This window comes from Kogia breviceps, chromosome 3, assembly GCF_026419965.1.
Source record: "Kogia breviceps isolate mKogBre1 chromosome 3, mKogBre1 haplotype 1, whole genome shotgun sequence".
Taxonomy (NCBI): Eukaryota; Metazoa; Chordata; class Mammalia; order Artiodactyla; family Physeteridae; genus Kogia; species Kogia breviceps.
Genome location: NC_081312.1, coordinates 168,869,120 through 168,896,965, shown reverse-complemented (window position 1 = coordinate 168,896,965; position 27,846 = coordinate 168,869,120). Strand labels below are relative to the sequence as shown.

General features: G+C 44.2%; 1 protein-coding gene across 5 annotated transcripts in view; it reads right to left on the bottom strand.

The window, feature by feature from the left end:
- The window catches only part of CAMK1D (calcium/calmodulin dependent protein kinase ID), a 429,331-nt gene that overhangs the window by 272,139 nt on the left and 129,346 nt on the right, over positions 1-27,846 (bottom strand). Inside the window, exon 1 of one of the 5 annotated variants that reach the window (XM_067030296.1) lies at positions 26,624-26,757. The exons of the other annotated variants lie outside the window; for them this stretch is intronic. Coding sequence (XP_066886397.1) covers positions 26,624-26,631 — 8 coding nt within the window. The 5' untranslated portion in view covers positions 26,632-26,757. Of the gene's footprint in view, positions 1-26,623; positions 26,758-27,846 lie in introns of those variants that run through there. 5 annotated transcript variants of the gene reach the window in all.

Below are 27,846 nucleotides of genomic sequence, written 5' to 3'. Positions count from 1 at the left end.
CTAAAAAATGCTAACCATCATCAAAGCCTTCAGTGAGCTGTCATCTTTTGGCAACAGTGACATCAAAGATCACTGATCACAAACACGTTAACAGTGAAAAACGTTTGAAATAGTGTGAGAATTGCCAAAATGGACTTACGTGTGCTAATATGGAAGTATACACTGTTAGGTGAAAAAATAAAGGTGCAAAGAGTCTACTGTGTTCCTGTTTGCATAACACAGATGCGCACGTGCAGGCACACGCGATCTCTGAGAAGACAGACGAGAAGCAAGTAAAATTACTGCCTCCAGGGAGAGGCCCAAGAATGAGGCTGGTTGGGAGACTTCTTCCTTTTTACCCATTTTACTATATACCAGTGCATGTACGTGCACTGTGTTTCCATTTAAAGTTATTTAATGAGGTAGAGAAAGTTTTGGAAAAGGACAGAGAGAAAAATCAATACTCATCTATGCAAAATGACTATCCAGCTAATTAAAGGCTTGTACTAGCTATATGCCCTATTGACAAAACGTCAGCTACAATCCCGTTACAGAGCCAAGTTCACGCCTGTGCTGGATGGATAACCGTCCATCCAAATAGGGCTGGTGTGAACTGGTGTGACTCAGCCTCTCAACCTGGCTCACCGTTAGCCTGGACACCTTCACCAATGCCGAAATTCAATACCTTTTTGAAGAAAACCTCTTCTTCATAGAGATCATTCATACATAACACTAGGGAACTCATTCTGGGGGGAAGCAGGAATTGAAGTATGAGTGTGTTTCAACAGACACAAACGTCAGGGAAATGGAGGGAGGTCAAGAAAGGCAAGCAGACGAAAGCAGAACAATGCGGCAGATGATACACATGAGGGGAGTGCGGGAAGAGGGCAATTTATGGGGCACAGCGCAATGGGAAGAACATATTATATGTGCGTGAGGGCGCGTATAAAGCTACAAAACACATCATTTCTATTCACAACACTGCAGCATCCTTCGATGGACAGAACAGTGTCCCTTAACGAGGTCCACATCCTAATCCCTGGAACCTGTGAATATTAGCTTCATAGCAAAAGGGACTTTGCATCTGTGATGAGGTGAAGGGACTTAAAGCAGGGAGAGTACCGTGGATTACCCAGATGACCCAGTGTAATCACAAGGGTCTTTATAAGAGGAAGGCAGGAGGGTCAGAACCAGAGAAGGACATGGGACTCCAGAAGCAGCGGTCAGTGATGCAGAAAAGGGTCACAAGGCAACTTCTAGAAGCTTGCAAAGGGAAAGAACAGGTTTTCCCTGAGACGCTCCAGAAGGAACACAGCCGTGCAACATCTTGATTTTAGCCCTGTTAAGACCCACTTCAGAGCTTTTGACCGGAACTATTAGATAATAAATTTGTTTTGCTTTAAGCCACTAAGTTTCTGGTACTCTGTTACAGCAGCAATGGGAAACTAATACAAATCTATGTTATTAGTATTTATCCCCAGTTTACAGATGAGGAAACTGAGCTCATCAAGGTTCAACAACTTGCCCAACTCTCAAAGCCAGGGACTGAAGGAGCCAGGATTCAAACCCAGATGTGAGGGGTGAATGGCATGCAGCCACTGGACAGGTAACTTAAAATCACACCGTGGACATCGTAAAAGGCGATGGAAGACTGTCACTTCATGCAGTGGGCAGTCAGAGGGCATGAACAAATAGGGGAAATGAACATAGCTGATTAATATTCTCAATCCAATCCAATGTGTCACAGGTAATTCTTTGTGTCTTTTTACATCATTTTGAACAGAAACAGATACGTGTCCTTCTGGTCACAGTGATATGATAAAACTTTGCCCTGCAGGAAATCCATTTACGGCAAACATCTCTCTATTTGTGAATGATACAAAAACAATTTCTACATTTTCACCAAGAAAATTCCCTTCTCCTTCTTTTAGCTTTAGTGATTGTCCCTAACTGGCTGCATCTCCCTCCCTTAAGCAGATGAAATGGTCTACACATCTTCCCATCATTGAGCTGCACACGTTGGACAGAAAAATACTCAAGGCCGGAGACAGAACCTCGTCAAGATGCAAGTTATTCTGTGCTTCACTGTAGGTGCAAGGTTTCAGCCTAGAGAACAATTCCCTTCCCCAGAAAGATGGGTTATTGTGAAAAGAATGAATCTTCTCTAACCTAGATAATCACCACCACCATCATCATCTACATTGCTTATTAAAGCCTTATTAAAAGCTTACTTTAAAAACTATTTGACAACAGTTTTCTAATCCTACCAATAACCCTGCATGACAACATCATGCCCACTTGACAACTGACAAAATGGAAGTTCCAAGAGGTTCAAATTTTGCTAATCAGTTAATCAACAGACATGCGAACTCTGGTTTGATGCCACTGTCATGCTTTTCCATTTTCAAAACTATGCCACCTCCTTGGGTGGAGTTAATTTCATAATTCAGAAAGAGCAAGAAGAGTGGGTGGGTTGCAGAGGTCCTTCTTACTGTATTTCCCCCCACGAAATTGTCCAAATTCTCACCCATACTGTGTCCATGACCATCTGGGTTCTGATGGGTAAATTCACTGAAACTTTCTTAACCTTCAGACCTGTGAATAGAACCCCAGGAACTCTGGTTTCCATGCAAGTTTCTGATAATGTATGTCCATTTCAATCCCAAGGGCTGAGGCAGAACTGTTCTCTTCCTTCCCACTTCCAGGAACCCACACTCCCCATGAAAGGAGGGTGGATGAATTTTTAATTTGGACTTTCTGTTTGTGTTCCTAAGCTACTCCTGTTTTCAAATTCGGTTCCCTCCTTATTGCCTTTATATCTTAAAATTCTACGCACTAATTTTCATTCCTTTCAAAGGTATAAAAACGTGGTAGCCTCAGGATTGACCTTTGCATGGTCCCACCTACTGATCCTTCTTTTTCTAAACTTCCCACACACCCGTTCTTTATCTCCTGATGAATGGAACCGACTTAATCTTCAAATGCAATGGACAGTTCTCCATTCCCTGAAGCATAATCACATTAACACTGTCCCATCTCAAAGAAAAGTTCACATGTCCGTCTGCAGGCACTAGTGTCTTGCTGGAAAGCTTTATTTGCTGTTCAACCACACACACACACACACACACACACACAAACACACGAACTACCAATCGATTTGTTGTGAGGCTCTGATGACGACATTATCTCTGGCCAAAAATGAGTACACCTGCCTGGTGGCTACCCACAAAACAAAAGAGCATCCTGTGAGATACCTCTGCATGGAAAATGAAGGCTGAAAGCATGCAGATATGGTTCATTGGGCTTTTCTCAACGACTTGGCCATGGAGGTTATGACCCATCACAGAGACCATGGAAAGGGGTCTACTGTGCCCCTGCCAGCCCTCCCCAAGTCTCAATGATAGGAATGGTGACCTGGATGCTCTGATGCCCAGAGAGGCCACTGGTCCTTTCTGCTTGGCTTCTCCCAATAGGGCCGAGCAGCACATGTTGTCTCTCACAGTGCAAGGTGGATGCATCCTTTAGAAACTCTACAATCCCCTTCCCCGGCGCTGCACTATTCAGGTCGGGCTGCTCTGAGATTTATGAAAGGTAAAACAGGTTCAACCTGTCAAACAGTGAGACTCCCCAGATCTGGGGAGGGGTTCCAAAAGGCTTACCTGCCCCCAAATATCTCCCCACATTTGCCCATTAAGGGGCCTGAGCCACTTCTTTGGTAAAGGGACATACCTCCTGCCATCCCCTCTGAAGCAGAGGTACATGGCCTGGGCGTGTGCCACGTTCGCACCTGCTCAGCAGGAAGTCCTTGATGACACTGGGGACAATGTTCAGTTTAAACGTTAGTCAGCTCTGGCCTGTGACAATGAACTTCACTCTCAGAGAAACCGGAGCTACAAGCTGTCACCGACCACTGTACGTGGCACTGTGGTGAGGGACAGGGGCAAGTGTCCCCAGGCCCTGCTGCTGCCTGGGGAGCAGGTCTTACATCTGTGAGCCCCCAGAGGGGACAGAGCCCAGGCTGACTGGTCAGCAGGCATGCAGTGAACATCTGCCTCCCTCCAGGGAGGGAGGCAGATGGAGCCAGCTTGCTGCCCCAGGAAGCTCCCAGGCCAGTGAGAAGAGAGGCAGACCATAAACAAATACATATGTCAGGTGTTGGTAAGCGCTGGAAACAAAGGTAAAGTGTGGGTCAAAAAGAATCGCATGGACATTTCTAGATGGGGTGGCCAGGGCAGGCCTCTTTGCTGAGAACTGAATGGAACAAGGAAGAGGGCCCTAAGCATATCTAGAAGACTCTTCCAGAAGGAGGAAACCATTAATGAAGGCCCTGGGCTGGCGAGGGCCCTGGTGGGGTAAAGAACAGGCGGCCAGGGTGCCCGGAGCTGTGTGGGAAGGAGGAAACGGTGGGGAGGGCCGGGAAATCCAGACAGAGCATTAGGGTCCATGAGCCATGGCCAGGGTTTGGCAGGTTGAGGGTTTTTCTCTGAGAGATATGCAAACCCACCAGTTAGAAGACACATTTTTCTTCTGAGTGAGAACTTAAAAGAAAAAAAAAAAAGCACAAAGAATTGTGCCAAGCCCAGTATTGGCTTCAAAAATGCCATTACTTGAGCTACGTTATTAACTAGGCATTCTCACGCTCCCTAAAAAGTAGAATTCATACCCATTTAGTCCAAGTTCCTCGTGAAACTGTGAGCAGGCCCTTTGTACTTGCCTGAGTTATTTCAGGAAGCTGCTTAGATGTGCCTGCTTTGGGCCTCAGTTTTGCCATCCACACAATGGGGACACTCTACCTTGTGCACCAAATAAGAGTCGTAAAGGCGATGCACACCAGGCCTACCCTCAGACCCCACTGTGAGCAGAGGCGCAAAGCCCAGCACTCACAGCTCCACGTCCCACACGCTGTCTGCATGCCCGTCTCCTGCCCAACGTTGGCTGCACGGAGAATAAAAATGCCACTCTGCATCTCCTGGCTAATCTGCGAGACACCTAGCAACTGGTCTGCACCCCCTCAGGCCCTTCCTGGAACTGGCACTTCATCCTCATAATGGCTCCAGTCATGTCACAGATCAACAAAAGAAGGTTATAGAAATGTATGGAAACCACACACACACACACACACACACACACACACACAGAGTGTAACGCTAAAATGATTTAACTTTCTTTTTTCATTTGCTACAGACCTGAATGCTTCTGAAAAGTCGGCTTAAAAATAGAAACTGGATCCACAAATTGTTTTCACCATTAAATCAGATCCATCTCGCAAGCAGCAGCAAAATGAATTCCCTTCCTCTCTCCCGGCTGCCTTCCTTTCTTCTCCAGGAACAAATCACTGTGTCTCAACCTTCATAAATGACAGGATGGCAGCATGAAAGAGATCAACTGTCAGTCTCCAGGAGGCTTGTGGGCCAGCGTTTTCCCAAGGGTAAATATCAGGGACAATCTGGCCTTGTTTTTTTTTCTCTAAATTTTATTATTATTATTATTAATTTTTTTGTTTTGGCTGCGTTGGGTCTGCTTTGCTGCACGTAAGCTTTCTCTAGTTGCAGCAAGCAGGGACTACTCTTCGTTGCGGCACACGGGCTTCAGTAGTTGTGGCACGCGGGCTCCGTAGTTGTGGTGCACGGGTTTAGTTGCTCCGTGGCATGTGGGATCTTCCCAGACCAGGGCTCGAACCCGTGTCCCCTGCATTGGCAGGCAGATTATTAACCACCGTGCCACCAGGGAAGTCCCCTGATGGCCTTGTTTCTTTCTTTTTTTTTAAATGTGACGGTTTAAAAAAATTTTTTTAATTAATCTATTTATTTATTTATGGCTGTGTTGGGTCTTCATTTCTGTGCGAGGGCTTTCTCTAGTTGTGGCAAGCGGGGGCCACTCTTCATCGCGGTGTGCGGGCCTCTCACTATCGCGGCCTCTCTTGTTGCGGAGCACAGGCTCCAGACACGCAGACTCCAGTAGCTGTGGCTCACGGGCCCAGTTGCTCCGCGGCATATGGGATCCTCCCAGACCAGGGCACGAACCCGCATCCCCTGAATTGGCAGACAGACTCCCAACCACTGCGCCACCAGGGAAGCCCAGCCTTCTTTCTTTACTTAAGTTTTTAAACACAAATATCCATCCAGACCTTCCTCCTAAGTGTGCGCAGCTATCGGCTGGCTGTGCCTTTCTCCTTCTCCCTGAGCTTCACCGCATTTGAACAGGAAAGATCAAAGGGTCAACTTGAAAACGGAAAAGATGAGAACACATGTCATGGCATTGTTCTTCAAAAGAGCAGCATCCAAGCAAATGCTATTTAGTAAATGAGTTCCCAGGCCTTAGCCAGGCTGTACTGACGTATCAAGAAAATCTGAGTTCTTTAAAGATGTTGCTTAAATTTCCCAGTTAAAAAATATAATAACAATGTTGGATATGTTCTAGGACAAAAGACTTGAAAGGTATGCATAAGTTAACATTTTTACAGCAGGGCACAAAACCCCAAAAAGCAGTACTAGAGAAGAGAAAATATTCAAGTCTTATGAATTAAAAATGGGGGAGGGCTTCCCTGGTGGCGCAGTGGTTGAGAGTCCGCCTGCCGATGCGGGGGACGTGGGCTCATGCCCCGGTCCGGGAGGATCCCGCATGCCGCGGAGCGGCTGGGCCCGTGAGCCATGGCCACTGGGCCTGAGCGTCCAGAGCCTGTGCTCCGCAATGGGAGAGGCCACAACAGTGAGAGGCCCGCGTACCACAAAAAAAAAAAAAAAAAAAAAAAAAAAGGGGGAATAGGGCTTCCCTGGTGGCACAGTGGTTAAGAATCCGCCTGCCAATGCAGGGGACACGGGTTCGAGCCCCAGTCTGGGAAGATTCCCCATGCCACGGAGCAACTAAGCCCATGCGCTGCAAATACTGAGCCTGTGCTCTAGAGCCTACAAGTCACAACTACTGAGCCCACGAGCCTAGAGCCCATGCTCTGCAACAAGAGAAACCACTGCAATGAGAAACCTGCACACCGCAACGAAGAGTAGCCCCCGCTCACCACAACTAGAGAAAGCCCGCACGCAGCAATGAAGACCCAACGCAGTCAAAAACTAAATAACAATTTTTTTAAAGGGGGAATAGTAGAAGATACTGTAAGCAAAGTAAAAACTAATAATAACAGGGTGGGGTGGAAACACAAATTTTCAGTAAAGCTGGAATGGTATATCCATACCATGGAATTCTATATGCCTACTGAAAAGAATGAGAGTTATATGTATTTATCTAGAGGGATATGATACCCCAATTTATCTAAAGGGATATCACTGCAACCCATAAGACAGAGTTAATATCCAATATCCCTCTGATACCAAGGGCTTCCTACTAAGACAACTCCAGGGGGCGCTGCTCGCAGAAACCATGCCCAGCAGAGATGCTCTAGTCCTGCAAATTGATGTGAACCAGGATACAAATACGAAGTTCACAAAATGGCCAATGAACATATTAACTGATGCTCAATCTTCCTAGTGGTCCAGAAAAGGCTAAATAAAATCTCAACAGAACAGCTTACTTCTTATCAGGTTGAAAAAAGGTCAGTTTATGTGGGAAAGCAGCTGTCTATAAATTGCTACAACATTTTTGGAAACAAACTAGCTATCCCTGTTCAATTTCATTTTAGGAAATCCATCCTATGTAAATAAAAGCATTCTATAAGGATACAGGTATAAAGATGCTGATTGTAGCACTATAAGAAATGGAAAATAATGAAAACAACATGAATTTCTAGTAATGCTGGAATGGTACATCCATACCATGGAATGTTACACAGGCATGAAAGAGAATGAGTTAGAGTTATAGGTAATTATCTAGAGTGATGTAATATTAAATTTATCTACAGAGATACAGAAGCCTCAAATAAGAAATACAGATGTTCAGTGAATACTCTAGCAATTAAATTAAATGATGAGATCTACTTGAATTAATACGGATAAATCTCAAAAATGTAATAATGGGTGAGAAAAAGCAGGTTACTAAAAGATACAGTATTGATCTCAGTAGCGCTGGACCACGTGATGTAACCTCTCATTTCTCCCTCAGTACAATGGAGACGGTGACAACCCATACCTCATAGGGCTGTTGAGAGGATTAAATGAAAAGATGGGAATTATACCCTCACTCCCTGGTGTGATCCATACATATTAATTATTCTGATGAGGCGATAGGCCCTAAAACAAAAACATGCACAAAACATTACCAGAACTCGGAGGAAAAAGAGAACAAACGTGGTCTGGCCAAAATGAAGTACCATACTTTTACAAAGCAGGGACATCTGAGTAACCTTTTAGGAGTGGGAGTTTTCTACAGTAAACTCGGACCTAGAGAAGGGAGGGCCTTCTCTAAGTTCAGAGGATGAAACTGACAGCGTTAGAACATGACTAAAGAGGCCTGGATGCCCTCAGGATGGCCTCTGGATGTTGGCCAGAAAGTTTTAACTTTAACTCCTGGCCTCGTGATCTTTGATTCCACAGAGGACTTCTTGTTCATTCTCATGAGGAGGACACGTCACTTACCAGGGCATCGCTACCCACTAATGATGGTGGAAAAAAGAGGTTAAAGTCCCTGCTTTCACAGGTTTAGGGAACAAAAATCAAGATCCAGGAAGCACTGAGCAAATAAAAACAAGTCACTGTGGAATTAAGAGCTAAATTTGGTGGGATGGACAAGAAGTTGGAGAATGGAGAAAAGATCAAGTGCCGGTATCATCAGACAGACCCGGAAGGGACAAGGCCTGACCCTGGTGACCCCATGGGAAGAGTCCCCATGGGAAAGAGGAACAGGAGTTTGTGTTGGGCTGTGGCTGAGACTGTTATAGTTTCATGAATCTCTGTGTGTCTTAATGTCCTGACATCATGGGGGCAGCAACATGCCCAGTGGCTAACTGTTCCCCAAGCCTGTTTCCCTTCTGTCCCAGACACACAGCTGGACTCTAGTTCCCAGCCTTACAGGGACACATGACCACGTGACAGAGCTCTGGCCAATGGGGCGTAAGTAGATGCCTTGGGCCCCTTCCAGGCTGACCCAGAAACATCCCACGTGGGACTGCCCATCCGTGTTTGCCACCTGCCCACTCAACGCAAAGGACAGCAGGTCCTAGAGGAGGGTAGTACCACAGAGGCAAGGAGCCCGGGTCTAAAATTTGGAGGCTCGTTCGTTCCAACAGCTAACATAACTCTAATACGCCAAGCTGCAAAGCTACAGTCCTCAACCTCCCTTTCAGCTAGAGGTGGTCAACGAGATTTAAACCAAAGTGACCATGTGAAGCTTACAGAGGACTCTTTATAGGGGGCTGACTTACTGTGATGCATACTTTTTTGTCTCCTGCCCCTCCTTTGCTTCTAGAATAAGGACAGGACAGCTGGTTCTCCAGCAGTCAGCTTGTGAACTTGAGTTCTTCCTAGTGGTGACAGAATAGAGAGACAGAAAGAACCTAGGTTTCTGTGCCTTCATAGAGCTAGCATGCTAGTCTTGGATTCCCTATTTTTAAAAATTCTTTTACGTGAAATAACAAACCCATGATCTTTTCATACCATGTTCATGGGAACTCTGTCACTATCTGCCAAATGTACTTCTTTACTAATAAAATGGCCATAAGAACTACCCAATTAGAGTGGAGGTCTGCATCACAATGCAGAGTAGTGAGCATAAAGGAGGATCACGGCGGTAATACAGAGCCATTAAAATAAAGGCATTGAAGATAGAAGAAGCAAGGAAAACTTTAAAAAGCAGAGCACGAAGGACACTGTGACTTTACAGTAAACACAACTGGAAGGTTACGGCCTGAAAAATCGGGCTTTAAAAGGAGAAACTCACAGCTGGTCAGTCTATGAGGGAGTACTGTATCCCATTATGGGATATGGACCAGGAGATGGGACACGGCGTGAATGCGTGGGGCACAGCCTTCTATTCAAATAATCTCATAGCCAGACAAACAATGCAAGGAGGAGACGGTTCAGGGCAGAGAAACGCCAACCACTGCCCCAAAACAGTGATGTATGCAGCAAGGTCAGGATTGAAAATAAAACGAAAAGAATTAAACGTGACTCTTTTGGCCAAGTGATCAATAAATACCTGTTGAATGAATGAATGGAGACAACATAAACTTTTTAAAAGGCTACACAACAAAGAAGAAAAAGCACAATGTGGACTTCCCTGGTGGTGCAGTGGTTAAGAATCCGCTTGCCGATGCAGGGGACAACAGGTTCAAGTCCTGATCCGGGAAGATCCCATATGTCGCGGAGCAACTAAGCCCGTACACCACAACTACTGAGCCTGCGCTGTAGAGCCCGTGTGCCACAACTACTGAAGCCCATGCGCCTAGAGCCCGTGCTCCACAACAAGAGAAACCGCTGCAATGAGAAGCCCGCGCGCCACATCGAAGAGTAGCCCCCGCTCGCCTCAACTAGAGAAAGCCCGCGCGCAGCAACAGAGACCCAATGCAGCCAAAAATTTAAAAATTAATTAATTTTTTAAAAAAGGAAAAAGCACAAGGTTAAAGATTAAATTAAGAAAAAGAAGCCCAATTATGAGTGGAGAAAATTAAGATTTTTTTTTCTCTTATAGGAATGATTTAATTGCTTAATAGCGTACCCAGGGAGAGCACTATCAAGTGCAAATGATCAGCAGACCTGGCCAAAGCTCTCCACTGGGTAGCATTTGGAACGTCCTCTATTGGGAAGAGCTGGATTAGGGGCCTGTTAAAAATGACCTATGAAAGAGTTCCCTGATTCCTAGATGATAAATCGTTGTAATTAGTGACAGAAAATCTCCTTTGCCTCTATTATCAATTCCCTGGCCTCAGTTACTAGACCCAAACTCATCATTTAGCAGTTATTTACAACATTAACCACCCCTGTGAGGAAAGCCAGCCAAAGTCACTTTTCGGTCTGTGACCGACCCAGACAGAACATTATGAGAACACTATGGCTAGGAAACAAAGAAAGGAAAAGCAACGTCACGTGAGAGCAATTGTAAGTCTTGCTTCAGTTATAATCACTCCGCATTCGATAGTTTATCATTTCAACATGGAAGATGCATCTCGAACTACTGCCCTACCATGCTGTCTTGTGCAAAATGGGTTGGGTTTGGTTCAGTTCTGATGACTCCCGGTCATCTCTCCTGCTCTGTGGAAGTTCACAATGACAGACACTGGAGCCATTGTGTTTATCATTAGGAACTTGGTTCCAAATAATTGGACTTTGCCTGCAGACGATCCGGTTAAGCAAATGTGATGCATACAGATGAGAAAGGGGCAGGGCACAGGGAAACTTCTGAGGTTGGTAATTTCCATGCATCCCCAGCAACCATTATCTATTTCAGCACAAGACACAGGAGGATGAATGCACTTGGGGCGTGTTGCTGGAGAGAGCCTTGCTTTTTTTGCCTGACTGGGTCCCTAAGATACACTACCTCCTCCTGAAGAAAAACAAGTATCAGAAACTCATCATCAAACTGTGATGGTCTCGCCATTAATGTCCAAAGCAAGAATACTGACATGAATGTAAACTTCATGCAACTTCCACTTCCTGTTCTATTTTCCAAGGGGAAGCCTGACACTTAGGGTCCTTTAAGCCTGTGCTCTAATTATTTGATCCTGGATAATCTCAGACTTCTAATCATCTCAGTCTCCAGACTAACAACAGAAGTGAAGGGAGGAAGCTTGGAATTACAATGCAGAAAGATGGATGGGGTCCACAAAAGTAGTGTACAAAAACGGCCCTTGGCAGAAAACACATGAGAACCACTGCCACCCCTAGACCCCCAAAGCCACGAGGACACCCCTCCTGTAAACTCTTCTAAGTCCTGTATAAATCACAACAGGATTTGCATGCCTCTCCATTTGTCAAACTATTAGCATGCAAATTAGCAAGTTGCATCCTCCCACCATGGTGAATGGGGACCCCAATCAATTTCAGATTGCTAACTGTTCGATGAGCCACACAAATCGTTAAGTTCAATCCCCTCACCTCCTAGAAAAGGAAACTGAGTTCAAGAAAGGTTGAGCAACGGGCCCAAGGCCCAGGCACTTACAACACTGGGGTGATAATTCAGTCTAGTGCTTTCCTCAAGCAAGATATTCATATTCACCTGGGAGATCAGACTGCCCCATGCTCGCCATTAACTGCTTGAAGGGAGGGAGCAGCTTCACCCTGTTCCTTGTTCTGATGACAAGAGCCTCCCAGTTCATCACAGAGAAGTGTTTAGAAGCACATGGCCTCTGGAGTCAGCCAGACCTTGACCCGAAGGTCCACCAGCACCAATCAGCTCTGCAAGTTTGGGGCAGTAACTTAACCACTCGGGGCCTCAGTTTCCCCATACATGGAACAGGGATATGAGTCCCTTCCTTAGAATGGCAAGAAGCATTATGTGCTTATGTATATTACAGGCACATTACCCAGCTCGATACATCGTGACCAGTTGGATAAATATCTTTTTCATGAGAATGTAAGAGAAAAAAAAAAAAATCACATTTAAGTCGTTTCCATTTCTAAAGCCTTACCTCCAGGAAGGATCTACCCTCATCTCAGTGTAGTATAGGGGGAAGGAATCTTATCTACTCCCATTCATACTTAATAATATTCATCTTGAAAGGCTCATGAGTACCTAGTCCTAAAGAAAAATATTTTAAATATATATTAGCTTAAGGGCTTTCTTCATGACTTTTCACAGCCCTTGCATTTTAAGACTGTATTGGCTTAAAGAATGGCCTCTCTTAATCCCCAATGATGAGCAAAATTTGTAAGTGGCCTCTGTCCACTGCATAAAGGAATACCCAGCTCCATGTGGTTCACCTCCAATGGCCTTAGGAAACAGACCCACAGACCTATTAGTACACACTCATGAACACTGGCCATCTACAGCATTTTGTATCTGCCCAGGACAGTGTCAGTATAATGACTACTCGGTCTCCCTTTCACTCAGAAAAGTATCCCAATCAGGACAACGTATTACATGATAATTACACATACGATTAGTACATGTCAAATACTTATAGGTAGGAAGTACTCAGTAAAGACACGTGTATGAATACTGTGGGGCACCTCTGTTGGGCAAGTTTCCTATTATCTCTGAGCATTCCTTTTTTTCATTTTAAAAAAATGGGGACTATAATACCTATTCTGCAAGGTTATTTTAAACATCAGAGACGTGTTCTGCAGAGTTCCTGGGACATTTGTGTCCTATAAATGCAGTTATGGTGATAATAATGAAGATAAGGACTTAATCAGTTTAGCTCTCTAGAACTGTTTCCTTATGCAAACAACTAACATCATATATCATTTTACCTTTGACAAGATGCTTTCTCATACATCATGATGTGTGATGAATAAAATCAGGATGTAAATTTAGACCATGTGAGTCTCTTCCAACTTTAACCTCCTATGATTCTATTTCTCCAAGATTTACTGGCTAGGAATATATGGTACCTTCCAGAGAGGATAGCAACAATCATTGAAAATACTACTTCTCTATTCTAGAGAATTCTAATGCCACCCCTCTGGCAAGTCACCTGACTTTTCTCAGATTTCCTACATGCAGAATGAATGTACTTGTTACCTTAGAATGAGAAATGTGATGTGCTCACAAAGGCATTTCATTCTGAAGGGGATCTGTACATTTATCGCTCTAGCAATGTTCTAGCTAGTATGTGATAGGTAAGTGTTGGATTTTATCATCGTCATTATTATCATATAATTGTAGTTATGTGGAAGGAATTTTGAACCAAACAGATTAGGTAGCTCCTCCACTGACTGCTATGTCACCTTGAACAAGTTACTTAATATCCACAAAGAGGTATCATCATCTGTAAAATGGGAATAATATTACCTACTTAGTAATACTACCTACCTAATAGGGTCACTGCAAGGATTAAATAGGTTAATATATGTATGATAATTAGAACAAAGCTTGGCACTTAAAGGCATTCAATAATGGTTGTTTTACTGTCACTGTTAATAGCATCACTGTTATCTCCAATGTATACTATCAAGTTAAAACAAAAAACAAGTGCCAAGCAAACAGTATGCTACTGTTTGTTTTTTTTTTTTTTTTTTTTTTTTTTTGCGGTATGCGGGCCTCTCACTGTTGTGGCCTCTCCCGTTGCGGAGCACAGGCTCCGGACGCACAGGCTCAGCGGCCATGGCTCACGGGCTTAGTTGCTCCGCGGCACGTGGGATCTTCCCGGACCAGGGCACGAACCCGTGTCTCCTGCATCGGCGGGTGGACTCTCAACCACTGCGCCACCAGGGAAGCCCCACTGTTTGTTTTTTTAAAAGGGGATGTAATGGGCTTCCCTGGCGGCGCAGTGGTTGAGAGTCCGCCCGCCGATGCAGGGGACACGGGTTCGTGCCCCCAAAAAAAAAGGGGGGGGGGCGGGGATGTAAGACTCGTGGGACTGGCCAAGATGAAGAAAGCTCAAAAAAGCCTATCTCTCCCACTGATTACAAGTAAAATCTCTGCATGGAACATGAAAACCAACTTCTTGAGGCCTCTGAAGAGCAAACAATATCAGATAGATTGAAAAGGAAGTTAAAAATTGAAGAAACACACATTGGCAAGTTTCCTGGATTAAATTTTCCTCCATTATCTCTTGGCTTTGATTCAAAGGTGGGCCCAATCAAAGAAATACACAGTGGGAGAAGAAAACAAAAACTTCAAGAAAAATCTCCTCTTTCTGGCCAGATGACTAGGAAAAGGAGCCTCCTAAAAACCAAAGTGTGTGATAGGATATCCCAGGTATTTCTTCCTTTTTTTTCCTCCGTGCCCTGATCTAAGGCCGGACCTTGTCACGGCACTGCACTTGCTGCTGCACATCATGAGACCCTACAAGCCAAAGAAATAACCAATTTCTTTGACCAAAGGAACTGAAAAAGGGGGGCCCTGTGGTCTGGAGAGTGCAGGGGATGCTAGTTACTTTTGTACTCTCTTTTTTTCTCTCACTGCTTTGCCCTGAGGGCAGCCCCAGTTACACAGAGCTGCACAATAGCTTACGTGGGGTGCACAATAGCTTAGGGGAAAACTCTAATCTGCCTTTCTGACCAGGGAACTGGGAAGGACTGCTGCGAGTGAGAGTGTGAGGAAAATCCCAGAGAGGGGAGGGTTGGGGAAGGAGATCTTGTAAATCTATATATGAATCAACACAAGTTCCAGGCTACCAATGAGACACACAACTGTGAAACACACCCAAAGAAGCAATGGCTTTGAGAAGTAAATTTTGATATAAAGAACCACATTAGGGGCTTCCCTGGTGGCGCAGTGGTTGGGAGCCCATCTGCCAATGCAGGGGACGTGGGTTCGTGCCCCGGTCCGGGAGGATCCTGCATGTTGCGGAGCGGCTGGGCCCGTGAGCCATGGCCGCTGGGCCCAAGCGTCCGGAGCCTGTGCTCCGTGACGGGGGAGGCCACAGCAGTGAGAGTCCCGCGTACCGCCAAAAAAAAAAAAAAGAACCACATTAATCCAAAACTAACTCACAAATAGCACAAATGTCAGGCAGATCCAAACAACGTAGCAAAGGCTTTGAAAACTGAACTGACATGGTTGCTACCACCCCCAAAAGGTGAGAGAGACTTGTCATCTGAGCCCTACCTGGTTGACTTCCTTCTTTAAAAACAAAAAATCATTCTTCAGCAGCTTTGATTAGGACCCAGTGTCTTACAACATAATGTTCAAAATATCCAGGATACAACCTAAAATTGTTAAGGAAGGAAGAGAGGGAGGAAGGGAGGGAAGGAGGGAGGGAGGGAAACACAATCAATAGATCAATAGATACTAACTCCAAGATGATTCAGATGTTGGAATTATAGACAAAAATGTTAAAGCAGTTATTTTAACTATATTCCATAAGTAATTTTGAATACTATTGAAATTAATGGAAAGACAGAAGTTCTCAGAGCAAAATAAAAATTATTGAAAAGAACCAAATGGAAATTTTAGACTTGAAAAATATAATAATTTATATATTTTTTAAGAATTCACGGGCTTCCCTGGTGGCGCAGTGGTTGAGAGTCTGCCTGCCGATGCAGGGGACATGGGTTTGTGCCCCGGCCTGGGAAGATCCCACATGCCGTGGAGCGGCTGGGCCCGTGAGCCATGGCCGTTGAGCCTGTGCATCCGGAGCTTGTGCTCCACGACGGAGAGGCCACAACAATGAGGCCCGCATACCGCAAAAAAAAAAAAAGAATTCACTAGATGTATGAAATAACAATGAAGATGACAAAGGAAAGTGTCAATAAACTGGAAGATAGAGCAATCAAAATACTGAATCTTAAGGGTAGAGAAAAACAGGTTGAAAAAAATTAACAGAGCCTTAAGGACTTATGGAACAATATCAAAAAATCTAATATTCATGTCACTACAGTCCAAAAATGAGAGAAGAAAGAGATTGGTGCAGGAAAAACATTTGAAGAAAGAATGCTGAAAGCTTACCACATATGGTAAAAGACATAAATTTACAGATTCAAGAAGCTCATCAAACCCAAAACAAAATAAATTCAAAGAAAAGAACACAGAGACAATATTCAAATTGCTAAAAAACCGAAGATTAAAAAAAAAAAAATCTTGAAATCAGCCAAAGAAAATCAACACACCATAAAGGAAACAGTGATTAAAATGAATACAGATTTCTCATCAGAAATGATGGAAACTGGAAGGCAGTGGAAGAAATCTTCAAAGATTTTTAAGTTCTACATCCAGTGGAAATCTGTATACAATAAAATACCACTTAGGAATAAAGGTAAACTAAAGACATTTTCAGTGAAATTTTAAAAAGAGAGAGAGAGAGAATTCATCACCAGAAGATGTGGTCTAAAATAAATGTCAAATAAATACCTCAACAGGCTGAAGGAAAATGATACTAAAAGAACACTTAGAACTTCAACAATATGGAAATATGTCAGAATATTAATTGTGGTAGTGATACAGGAGGAATTTTGACTTTTTTTCTACATTATCTGTGTTATCCAAGTTCTTATTTTTTATAATAAATATGTTACTTTTATAATTAGAGAAAAAAGAACTTCAAGAATAAAGGGAATGCTAAAGAAATGGTAAATAGCTGGGTAAATAGATTATTTGTCTCTGCTTAAGTTCTGTATAATTAGGATGGCTATCGAAAGCAAAAATTAAATGGAGTTTTTAATGTATGTAGATATAATACATATAACTGTAATATGAAGAGGACACAGTAGAGGAATCTATTTGGTTGTAGGACTTTTGAATTTTATTCAAGTGATAAAACACTAAAAGTAGACCATGAAAAGCAGATATGTATACTGTAATCACCATGAAAAGCAGATATGTATACTGTAAAACATACACACACACACACACACACACACACACACAGTCCAATAGAAAAGTTTTACTGGAATATTCAAAATATCAAATAATCTCAAAAAAGGTAGGAAATAATAAAGAGAAACAAAAACAAGAAGAGATAAACACAAAACAAGTAATGAAATGGTAGACCTAAATCTGACTATATCAATAATTACATTAAATATAAATGGTCCAAACACAACAATTAAAAGACAGAGATGGTCAGACTGTATTAAAAAGACCCAAGTATATGTTATCTATAAGAAACAGCTATAAATATAAGAATATAAATAGAATCAAGTTAAAGGGATGGAAAAAGAAAGACTACGAAAACACTAACCAAAAGAAAGCCGTATATTAATATCAGACAAAATAAACTTCAGAAAAAGACATCCAGGAAAAAAGAGGATTGTTATATAATGATAAAAGAATAAACTTACCAAGAAGAAATAACAATATTAAATGTGTATGCCTCCATAAATACAGCTTCAAAATATGTTAAGCAAAAACTGAAAGGGGAAATATGACAAATTCAACATTACACTTGTATGGAGACATCAACATCCCTCCCTAAGTAATCTAGAGAACAAGTAGGCAGAAGATCACAAGGATATGGAAGTCCTGATTAATACTTTCAAACATTTTGGCCTGATTGACATATATAGAACCCTAAACCCACCAACAACAGAAAACACAGTCTTTTAAAGTGTACATGGAATACTGACCAAGATATACTACATTCTGGATCATAAAACAAAGTTTTTAAAGAATTGAAATCACACAAAGTATGTTATCTGACCATAGTGAAATTAAATCAGAAATCAGTAACAGAGTATCTAGAAAACTTCCACATATTTGGAAAGTAAACAACACACTTCTAAACAATCCATGAGTCAAAGAGAAGAAAAGTAGAAAATAAATTGATTGAAACATAAATACATCTCTTGAAATTTTGTGGACTACAGCTTAGAGAGAAATGTATAGTATTATACATTTGTGTTAAAAATAAGAAAAATCCCAAGTCAATAATCTAAGATTTCACCTCAAGAAACTAGAAAAATAAGAAAATATGTGTTTACACAGAAACCTATATGCAAATGCTTATAACAGCTATATTCATAATCATCCAAACTGGAAACAACCCCAAAGCCCTTCAACTAGTGAATGATTCAAACAAACTGCTGGACATCAAGCAATAAAATAATACTTAGAAATATGGAGCAAATTATTGATACATGCAACGACATGGATGACACTCAAATGTATGAGGCTAAGAGAAAGAAACCAGACTCAAAAAGCTATATACTGTGTAATTCCATTTATATTACATTCCAGCAAAGAAAAACTATAGAGAAAGAGAACTATAGGGAAAGGTTGCCAAGGATCAGGACTGGGGAAAGTTTCTGATGACAGAGAGGTAGCACAAGGGAATTTGGTGGTCATGGAAATGTTCTGTATCTTGATGGTGATGCTGGTTACATGATTTCAGGCACATGTCAAAACTTATAGAACTATACACTACAAGAGTGATTTTTACTGTCCATAAATTAAAAAGCATTTTTTTAAAAAAAGGGTTGTAAACATACACCAATAAATGCACGGCACTAGCTATGAACCAGGCACTTCTTATTGAGTGGGAAAAGTGAAATATACAGTTTGTTCTCTCAAGTTGCAAGCCAGCTTTGACAAAAGCCTATGGTAGTCTAGCGTTCTTTGTTGAATCCATGCCAGGAAGCCAACTGAACTCAACTGTTACTAAAACATAATTACAGAGACTTCCCTGGTGGGAGACTCCGAGCTTCCACTACGGAGGGCACGGGTTCAACCCCTGGTTGGGGAACTAAGATCCCACAAGCCGAGTGGCACAGCAGAAAAAACAAAACAAAAAAAATAATTACAGTCGTCCCCCCTCATCCAAGGTTTTGCTCTCCATGGTTTCAGTTACCCATGGTCAGCTACAGTCCAAAAGTATTAAATGGAAAATTCCAGAAATAAACAATTCATAAGTTTTAAATTGCAAGCCATTTTGAGTAGCATGATGAAATAACGTCTTCCCACTCTGTCCTGCCCGGGACGTGAATTATCCATGGTCCAGCATATCCCATCCGTTAATCACTTAACAGCCACCTTGGTTATCAGGTCAACTGTCTTTATATCACCGTGCTTGTATTCAAGTCATCCTTATTTTACTTAATAATGGCTCGAAAAGCGCTAGAGTAGTGATGCTGGCAATTAAGATATGCTAAAGAGAAGGCCATAAAGTGCTTCCTTTAAGTTAAAAGGTGTAAGTTCTGAATTTAATAAGGAAAGGGAAAAAAAATCGTATGCTGAGGTTGCTTCAGTCTATGATAAGGAAGACTTTTCTGGGACTTCCCTGATGGCACAGTGGTTAAGAATCCACCTGCCAATGCAGGGGACACAGGTTCGAGCCCTCATCTGGGAAGATCCCACATGCCGCGGAGCAACTAAGCCCGTGCGCCACAACTACTGAAGCCCACGTGCCTAGAGCCCATGCTCCGCAACAAGAGAAGCCACCGCAACGAGAAGCCCGTGCGCCACAAGGAAGAGTAGCCCTCGCTCACCACAACTAAAGAAAGCCCACATGCAGCAACAAAGACCCAACACAGCCAAAAATAAATTAATTAAGAAAAAAAAAGATTCTTCCATCCGTGAAATTGTGAAGAAAAAAGAAATACACGCTAGTTTTGCTGTCGCACCTCAAACTGCAAAAGTTATGGCCAGTGTGTGGTGAGTGCTTAGTTATGATGGCAAAGGCATTGCATTTGTACAATAAGATATTTTGAGAGAGCGTGAGTAGAGTTATAATTGTTCTATTATTAATTATTGTTCATCTCTCACTGTACCTAATTTATAAATTAAACTTTATCATAGGTATGTATATATAGGAAAAAACAAAGCATAAACAGGTTTCATTACTATCCCAGGTTTCAGGCATCAAAGGGGGGTCTTGGAATGAGTTCCCCAAGATATAAAGGGGGACACCTGTATTAATAATATAGACTTTGAAGCAAGGCAGACCTATGAGTTGAAATCTTGCCCCACCTGCTTCCTATATGACTTGAGACAAATAACTTCAGTTTTCTTATCTGTACAAGGGATATAAAAGTCCTACCTCACTGTGTCACTGCGTCGATCCCGCAGGGCAGCGTCTAGCATATGGCAGACCAGAAATGAACGGACGTTATTATTTTTATCATAATAAAATTTTATTGATTGACGCAAACACTCCGGGTGTGGTCCAAGAGAGACCTAAATTGCTATGAAATCTGTATAATAATGGATAGAGCACTAAATACAAGCAATAGATGTGGGTGCTGGTTGACCCTTCTGTTAATCAGCCATCCTGTGCAACATCTCCTTCTTGCCTCACGAGAGCAGGCTGATGAGGTAACTGTTATGAGTATTAGCATTCATGAAACTTTAATTTAGTTTCCACACTGCACACTTTAATGTTTCTCCAGCTGTAAAGCACTTTCGGAGCCTCCTATGTCATTACCCCATCACAACAACCCAGGGAAAGTCTGATCTCTCCAAGACAGCACAGCAACAAGGGCCTGGGTGCAGAAAGCGTCATTCATGATGCTCTCAGGATCAAGCACGGCCCACCACTGCCACCGAGTAGACCACGAGATGAACACATGTTTGATCTGAGCACAGGAGACCCATGTGGACACACAACACATCCATCACTTGGGCTTTCACTACTTTGAGTTTTCACTTGAAATAGAGGACACAGCGTGACTGGTTCAACAAACATTCATTAAGCACTTTCTAGGAAGAAGTCAAGGAGCCTGACCTCAAGAGGCTCACATACCCCTAACAGGCCTTCCTCTGTGGGGCTGTGGCTCCTTCTGTGACTTGATGAACCAACCAGTGGTTCAGGCTCAGAATTCCCAGCACTTACGGTAACGCAGCACCCTCCTGCAAGAGGCTCATAGGATTTGTTTACATCCAATTCCACGAACTCAAAAGCTTCACATACCAACTCTCCTGCAGACAGCATTTAGGAAGGAAGGCCAGGAAAAAGACCTTGGACAGGCAGAAAAATGAGATGCCCGTCAATAAAGCCAGCAAAACGCCCGTCCAAGCAGCTGCAGCCAGAAACACGTAATTGGGAACACTGCCCACATGAGCCGCCATCAGAACTTCCTCTTCTGGAGCCGGACTGGGCAGGAAAGCCAAACCTTTGCCACTCATCATGGGGTGAAAACACAACCCCAGCTGTATTCTCTGGGGTCTGTGCTCTTGATTCTGCTCAGAAAAAGAAAATTCAGTCCGTATGGGAGGGCTCTGCATCCCCAAACAACCATGGATGGAAAGTATCGGGGAAAAGAATTCCAGGAAGTTCCAAAAAGCAAAACTCGCATTTGCCACACACCGACAACTGTTTACACAGCATGGACAATGTTTGATGAGTACCCTCGAGGTGACTTAAGGTGTTCAGGAGGATTGACGTAGGTTATCCGCAAATACTACACTGTTTTATATAAAGGACTTGAGCATTTGTGAATGTGGTGGCCGTGGGGTCCTGGAACCAATTCCCAGTGGATACCCAGGGACCACAGTTAACTGAAGCAAAGTTAAACAAAGCCTGATCACGTTGCTCCTTCTATTACGGGAATTGTCAACATCAGCCCCACGGCGGTTTGCTTGTTTTTCCCCTGCTCTCTTTGAACAGACTGAAATCACCTGGACCAGGAAACATTTTTCCTTGGACGTAAGCAAATGCCCCTATGAGCTTTAGTGAGTTTTTATGAGCACAGCCTTTCTCCTGGGTCTAACGAAACGCACAGATACTGCCAAGCCCGCTTTCAGGCTCAAAGACATCGAGAAAGCAGCAACTAACTGGAAACAAGGAATAAAACACAAGGGTGAGGGCTTCCCTGGTGGCACAGTGGTTGGGAGTCCGCCTGCTGATGCAGGGGACGCGGGTTCGTGCTCCGGTCCGGGAGGATCCCACGTGTCGCGGAGCGGCTGGGCCCGTGAGCCATGGCCGCTGGGCCTGCGCGTCCGGAGCCTGTGCTCCGCGACGGGAGAGGCCGCGGCGGTGAGAGAGGCCCGCGTACCGCAAAAAAAAAAAAAAAAAAAAAAAAAAAAACACAAGGGTGGCAGCCAGGCAGCCTAAATCCTGGAGGCCAAAAGGAAGCCTTATGTATTAAAATGAGGCGTACTATATTTAATTACAGCTCCAGGAATGAGCCTTGAATCTGATGGGCAGGTGCCAAAAAAAAAGGGGGGGGGAGCTTTTCGTGAAGCCAGTGGTGGAAACTTCAAGGTGATCTGAAACCAGGGGAGCTTAAGGCAGTGCCTTCTGGGGCCTTGATGGAGCCCACCTGAATCCCTCTGTTGGAAGGGGTTTTATAAATATCTTGGTGACCTAACACATTTTGAAACTTCTTTGTACCCTCCAGCCACATGCTAAGGGTTTAGACAGAGTTATAATCCATTGGGTATCTTGTTACACCAAAATATGCCAGGGGATAATGACAGCTTCCTGTAGTATGTGTTTCATTCTCTTTACCACTGTGCTTTCCCGGACATGTATGATTCGATTACATCCTTTCCAACAGCCCAGGGAGGAATCATCTCGATTTCACAGATGAAGACACGGAAAAACAAAAGCCACAGTGTTGAGTGAATTCATGCAGCCTCCTAATAGACGGGGCTCTCCACCTGCATAGTTCAGACTTGCTCTTCCTGCTTGGAGATGCCGCTGCCTTGCTGAGAAATTAGAGATGGTCCATTCCTAGGTTCTAGGTAGTAGAAACAAATCTCCATGCCCATCCTGGAATGAGGATCCTTCTGTGTGGCCCCGGGGTTCTCTGTACTGTTGCCCAGTGGAATCAGCCAGAAAGTTGATTTTTGTAAATACCAGTGTCTGGGCACCACCCAGAAATTCTGATCCAGCTGGATTGGAACAGGGCCTGGGTATGTGTATTTTTTTAAAGTTCCCCCAGGAGATTCTCATTTGCAGCCACAGATGAAAACAATTAGCCGATAGGCCCTACCCGGTCATAAATATCTGAGTTGACTAGAGAACTGAAGTGCCAATCCATAAAGGCCGAGGAAGGGAGATGTTCAATTCCAAAACCTAGATTCCCTGCCACCTAAAGTGTACTGAAATGGGGAGACGGGGCAGGTACTGATGACGAAAAAGTCGAGCCTCTTTGCAACAAAATGGGCCATCAACTGCACGTTTAAGCCATGCACCCAGTATAACTGCTGAGGAAATGAAAAGTGAAGGTCAAAGCATCCTGCTTCAGAATCCAGGTCTTTTGCGAAGACCTAACGGCCTAATCCTTTCCCTCCCTCGGTCTCTGCTTCTTATCAGAGAGCAGGGACCGCCTTTAAGCAATGAGAAATCTAGTGTGTACACACTGCTGCTGAATTAATAAGGCTTCTCAAAGCTTGTGGGCACCGCCTTTCTGCATTCATCTGCATTCATTTCTACTGTCTTTCTGCAGAATGGATGCACAGGAATTCAGAAAATGCCAAGCTTGTACATCCGTGTCCCCTCTGCATCCTGCAGCAGGGCCCTCTGATTCACTCAGCGATGGCCAGAATGAAATCACATGTGTCAGTGACTCCGGAGAAGGGCTGAGTTACCGGGTGGTCCCAAGGCTGCCCTGGCAGCTGGCCTAGAAACTAGGACCGCACTGCTCTCAGCAAATGATCCAATTCTGCTTCACCCGTAGGCAGCCACCTTAGCGAAAATACAGTCAATTCTCAGCTGTGCGTCTTGAGGAAAGAACGCTTTTGTGGTGGATAACAGGACATGATTAAAGGAGATCTTAAGACAGCTTTGGAGAAGGTTTCAAACAGCTTCCCAAACCATCCTAAAATGAACAGTATGGCTCTGAGTTTAGGCCAGCAGGACACATGGATGCTGAAGGCTAGGGCTGGGGTTTATATTCAGGTTTTTCTATAGCCACAACACGATTTTTGTTTGGAAGTCTAAGGGCATTTCCTTCCCACAATAATGAAAGCAGACAACAACGGAGAATGTTCTTTTCAGTGATTCCCAGTCCCCAAATGGAAACATGCATCCAGCCAGGGGACCTGGCGGGAATAAGGATTGTATCCCAGGCCTTTGTGTAATTCACCTTGTGCCCTGTGGCTACTTCTGAACCACCGTCACTGACAAAGTCCCCGGTGAACGGAGGACAAACCCCAGTGTATTAAGTGCAGCAGCAGGGATCTGCCAGCACTTGTCCGGGGACAATGTTCACTAAGAAGTCACATTCTCAAACCTCAAAGTTCTGGACGAAAAGAATGCCGTCACCCCACCCATGTCAAGACACGCAAATTCACATCTCAGAAGAAGGTGACAATCCATGTTCACTCGTGTCATGATAAAACCACACTGGTCCAGTCCAACACTTGTCTCTAATCACTTTTCCTCCAAGAGCGGGATTCCAGGTCAGGAAATAGCTGTGTGTGTGCCAGGCTCAGGGCAGCTATTAGCGAGCTCACCCAAGGTAGGTGGTGCCTTTGGCCCGGGGCCCTCTCCATTAGCAGCTGCTGAACGGAAAGACTTGCAATGAACCCAATGAAGGCTCTCGCCAACCCCTGCATTTTGGCACAGGCTGCTTCCTCTTCTGAGATGCCTTCCTGCATCTCAGAAAATTTAATAAGATGTGAATGGTCACAGCCTCTGTGCCCACACCCCCTCTTCACAGGTGACCTCTTACTCCACCAGAATTGCCAACCCAGTCTTGGGTGGGGAGACTATTTTCCAGAAGTGTTAATATGTTGCTTATGAATTCGTTTTCCTTTAATAAGCTTACAGAGTCTAAGGGCCAAGTATATTTCTGATGTTATTACTTTGGCTTAAATGCACAAACTAAGGGAAGTGGGTTCCTCCCAGCTCTCTCCAGGTTATATCAACGAAATACGGATCAATATAAGGAGTTCAGTTGGTGGGGAGTGGGAGGGGAGATAGATGTGTTTGGTTTTTTTTAATTGCAGGAAAATATATGTAACATAAAATTTACCATCTTCACCGTTTTTAAGCGTACAGTTCAGAGCTATTAAGTACATTCACCTCGTTGTGAAACTATCACCACCATCCATCTCCAGAACTTGTTGCATCTTCCCAAACTGAAACTCTGACCCCACAAAACAGTAAGAGCCCTTTCCCCACCCCCCAGCCCCTGGCAGACACCATCGTACTTGTGTCTCTACAAATCTGATGACTCTAGGGACTTCATATAAGTGGAATTGAGCAGTGTTTTTCCTTTTGTGACTGGCTTCTTTCATGTAGCATAATGTCCCTAGGCTCATCCATGTTATAGCCTGTGTCAGGATTCTCTTCCTTTTTTTTTTTTTTTTTTTTTTTTTGTGGTATGCGGGCCTCTCACTGTTGTGGCCTCTCCCGTTGCGGGGCACAGGCTCCGGATGCGCAGGCCCAGCGGCCATGGCTCACGGGCCCAGCCGCTCCGCGGCATGTGGGATCTTCCCGGACTGGGGCACGAACCCACGTCCCCTGCATCGGCAGGCGGACTCTCAACCACTGCGCCACCAGGGAAGCCCTTCCCTTCCTTTTTGAGGCTGAATAATATTCCATTGTATACATCTTGTCTATCCAATCATCTGTCTACAGACTTACGGGTTGTTTCCACCTTTTGGCTGTTGCACATGATGACGTCTTTAGTTCTGGAAGGATTCGTCTGAGGTACCAAAGAGACTAAACAGAGGGAAAGGGCACAGAGTTGCAAGTGAGGATTTCTCACTGAGGGCAGGCAGCCAGCTGGAAATTGGGATTTAAGAATCGTCATCCCAGAGCTGTTTCGCAGGGTGTCCTGGGATGCCTGTTAAAGGTCTCAACCCCACCGAGGCCCAGGGAATCAGACAGGCTGGAACAGGACCCAGGGCTCTGCATTTTGCAAGCTCCCCAGGAGATCAGACAGATAAGATGAACACGGGAGATGCATAAAGAGAAAAGAGGAGGAGCTCATTCTAGAAAACAGTCTTGAGAAGCATCTACGTTCACATGAAGGAAGGACCAAAACAATCCCAACTGGAAGCGGGAAAGATAAATGCGTGATGTGGAGAGGCAGCAAGGGAACCAGTAAATAAAAGAATCTGAAACAGTGATAAGGGCCCGGCTGAGGGGGAAAGAGCCTGAGTCGAGGGGGACCTGACTGGTGGATTTCTAGAAACTGAAATTTCAGGGTGCCACTAGCCCATACACGGCGCCTTTGTGCCAATCTGTAAAAGCTGCCTTTCCTCTGGGGGCCCCCTTGGCCACCAACCTACAGAAATGGGAGCAGCCGCAGGGCTTAAATCAATGACTCACCTCGTCATTCCTGGAAAAGGAACAATAGGATTTCCTGATGTCAATGGCAAATCACTGTCTCAGCAGAAACCAGGAGGTGAGACTCCCTCTTCAACACAATATGATTCATCTCGGTAAGCTTAAGCCTCCCCAACCTGATGAACAGAAAATAAAAAGAGAAGGGATGCCTCGCCGTAGCTGGACATCCCTTATTTCTCAGGATGGAATCCTCAAAGCCACCACCTGCAGGAGGCAGATACCAGCTGAGCTGCCGAAGGAAACCTTATTTCCACTGGACCAGGGTTTCCAGGGTTTTCTTAGCCTCTTGGTTTCCTCCATGGTGTTGATCAGCTTGAGGGATACTGTGCATACTACCCACTGGAACAAAGAATTGTGAGGAAACAGGGCTGTGAGAAAAATCCAGGCTGTAGCCTTACTGCAGACGGTAAAGCATATTCAAACAGTAACTGTAAGTCTTTCAACATGTTCAAAAATTCATCCTCGCCTATCCTTAAAAACTGTGTTTCTGGGACTTCCCTGGTGGCGCAGTGGTTAAGAGTCCGCCTGCCAGTGCAGCGGACACGGGTTCGAGCGCTGGTCCGGGCAGATCCCACATGCCGCGGAGCAACTAAGCCCACGCGCCATAACTACTGAGCCTGCTCTTTAGAGCCCGTGAGCCACAACTCCTGAGCCCGCGTGCCACAACTACCGAAGCCCACACACCTAGAGCCCGTGCTCCACAACAAGAGAAGCCACCGCAATGAGAAGCCCACGCACTGCAATGAAGAGTAGCCCCCGCTGGCCGCAACTAGAGAAAAGCCCACGTGCAGCAACGAAGACCCAGTGCAGCCAAAAATAAATAAATAAGTAAATAAATTTTTAAAACTGTTTCTTTGGAAACAATTTTCAAAGAAATTTTCAAGAACACTTACTACAACCAACATGAGATCTAGCCTCTTATATTTTAAAGGGCACCATACGGTGTTGTTAACTACAGATGCAATGCTCTAGAACTTATTCATCATGATAACTGAAACTTTGTAACCACTGAAAAGCAACTCCCCATCTCTCCCTCCCTCCAGCCCCTGGCAACCACCATTCTCCTCTCTCCTTCCATGTGTTTGACTATTTTCGATACCTCTATACATAAGTGGGATCACACAGTATTTGTCCTTCTGTGACTGCCTCATTTCACTTCACATGATGTCCTCTGGGTTCACCCATGTTGTCACAAATGGCAGAAT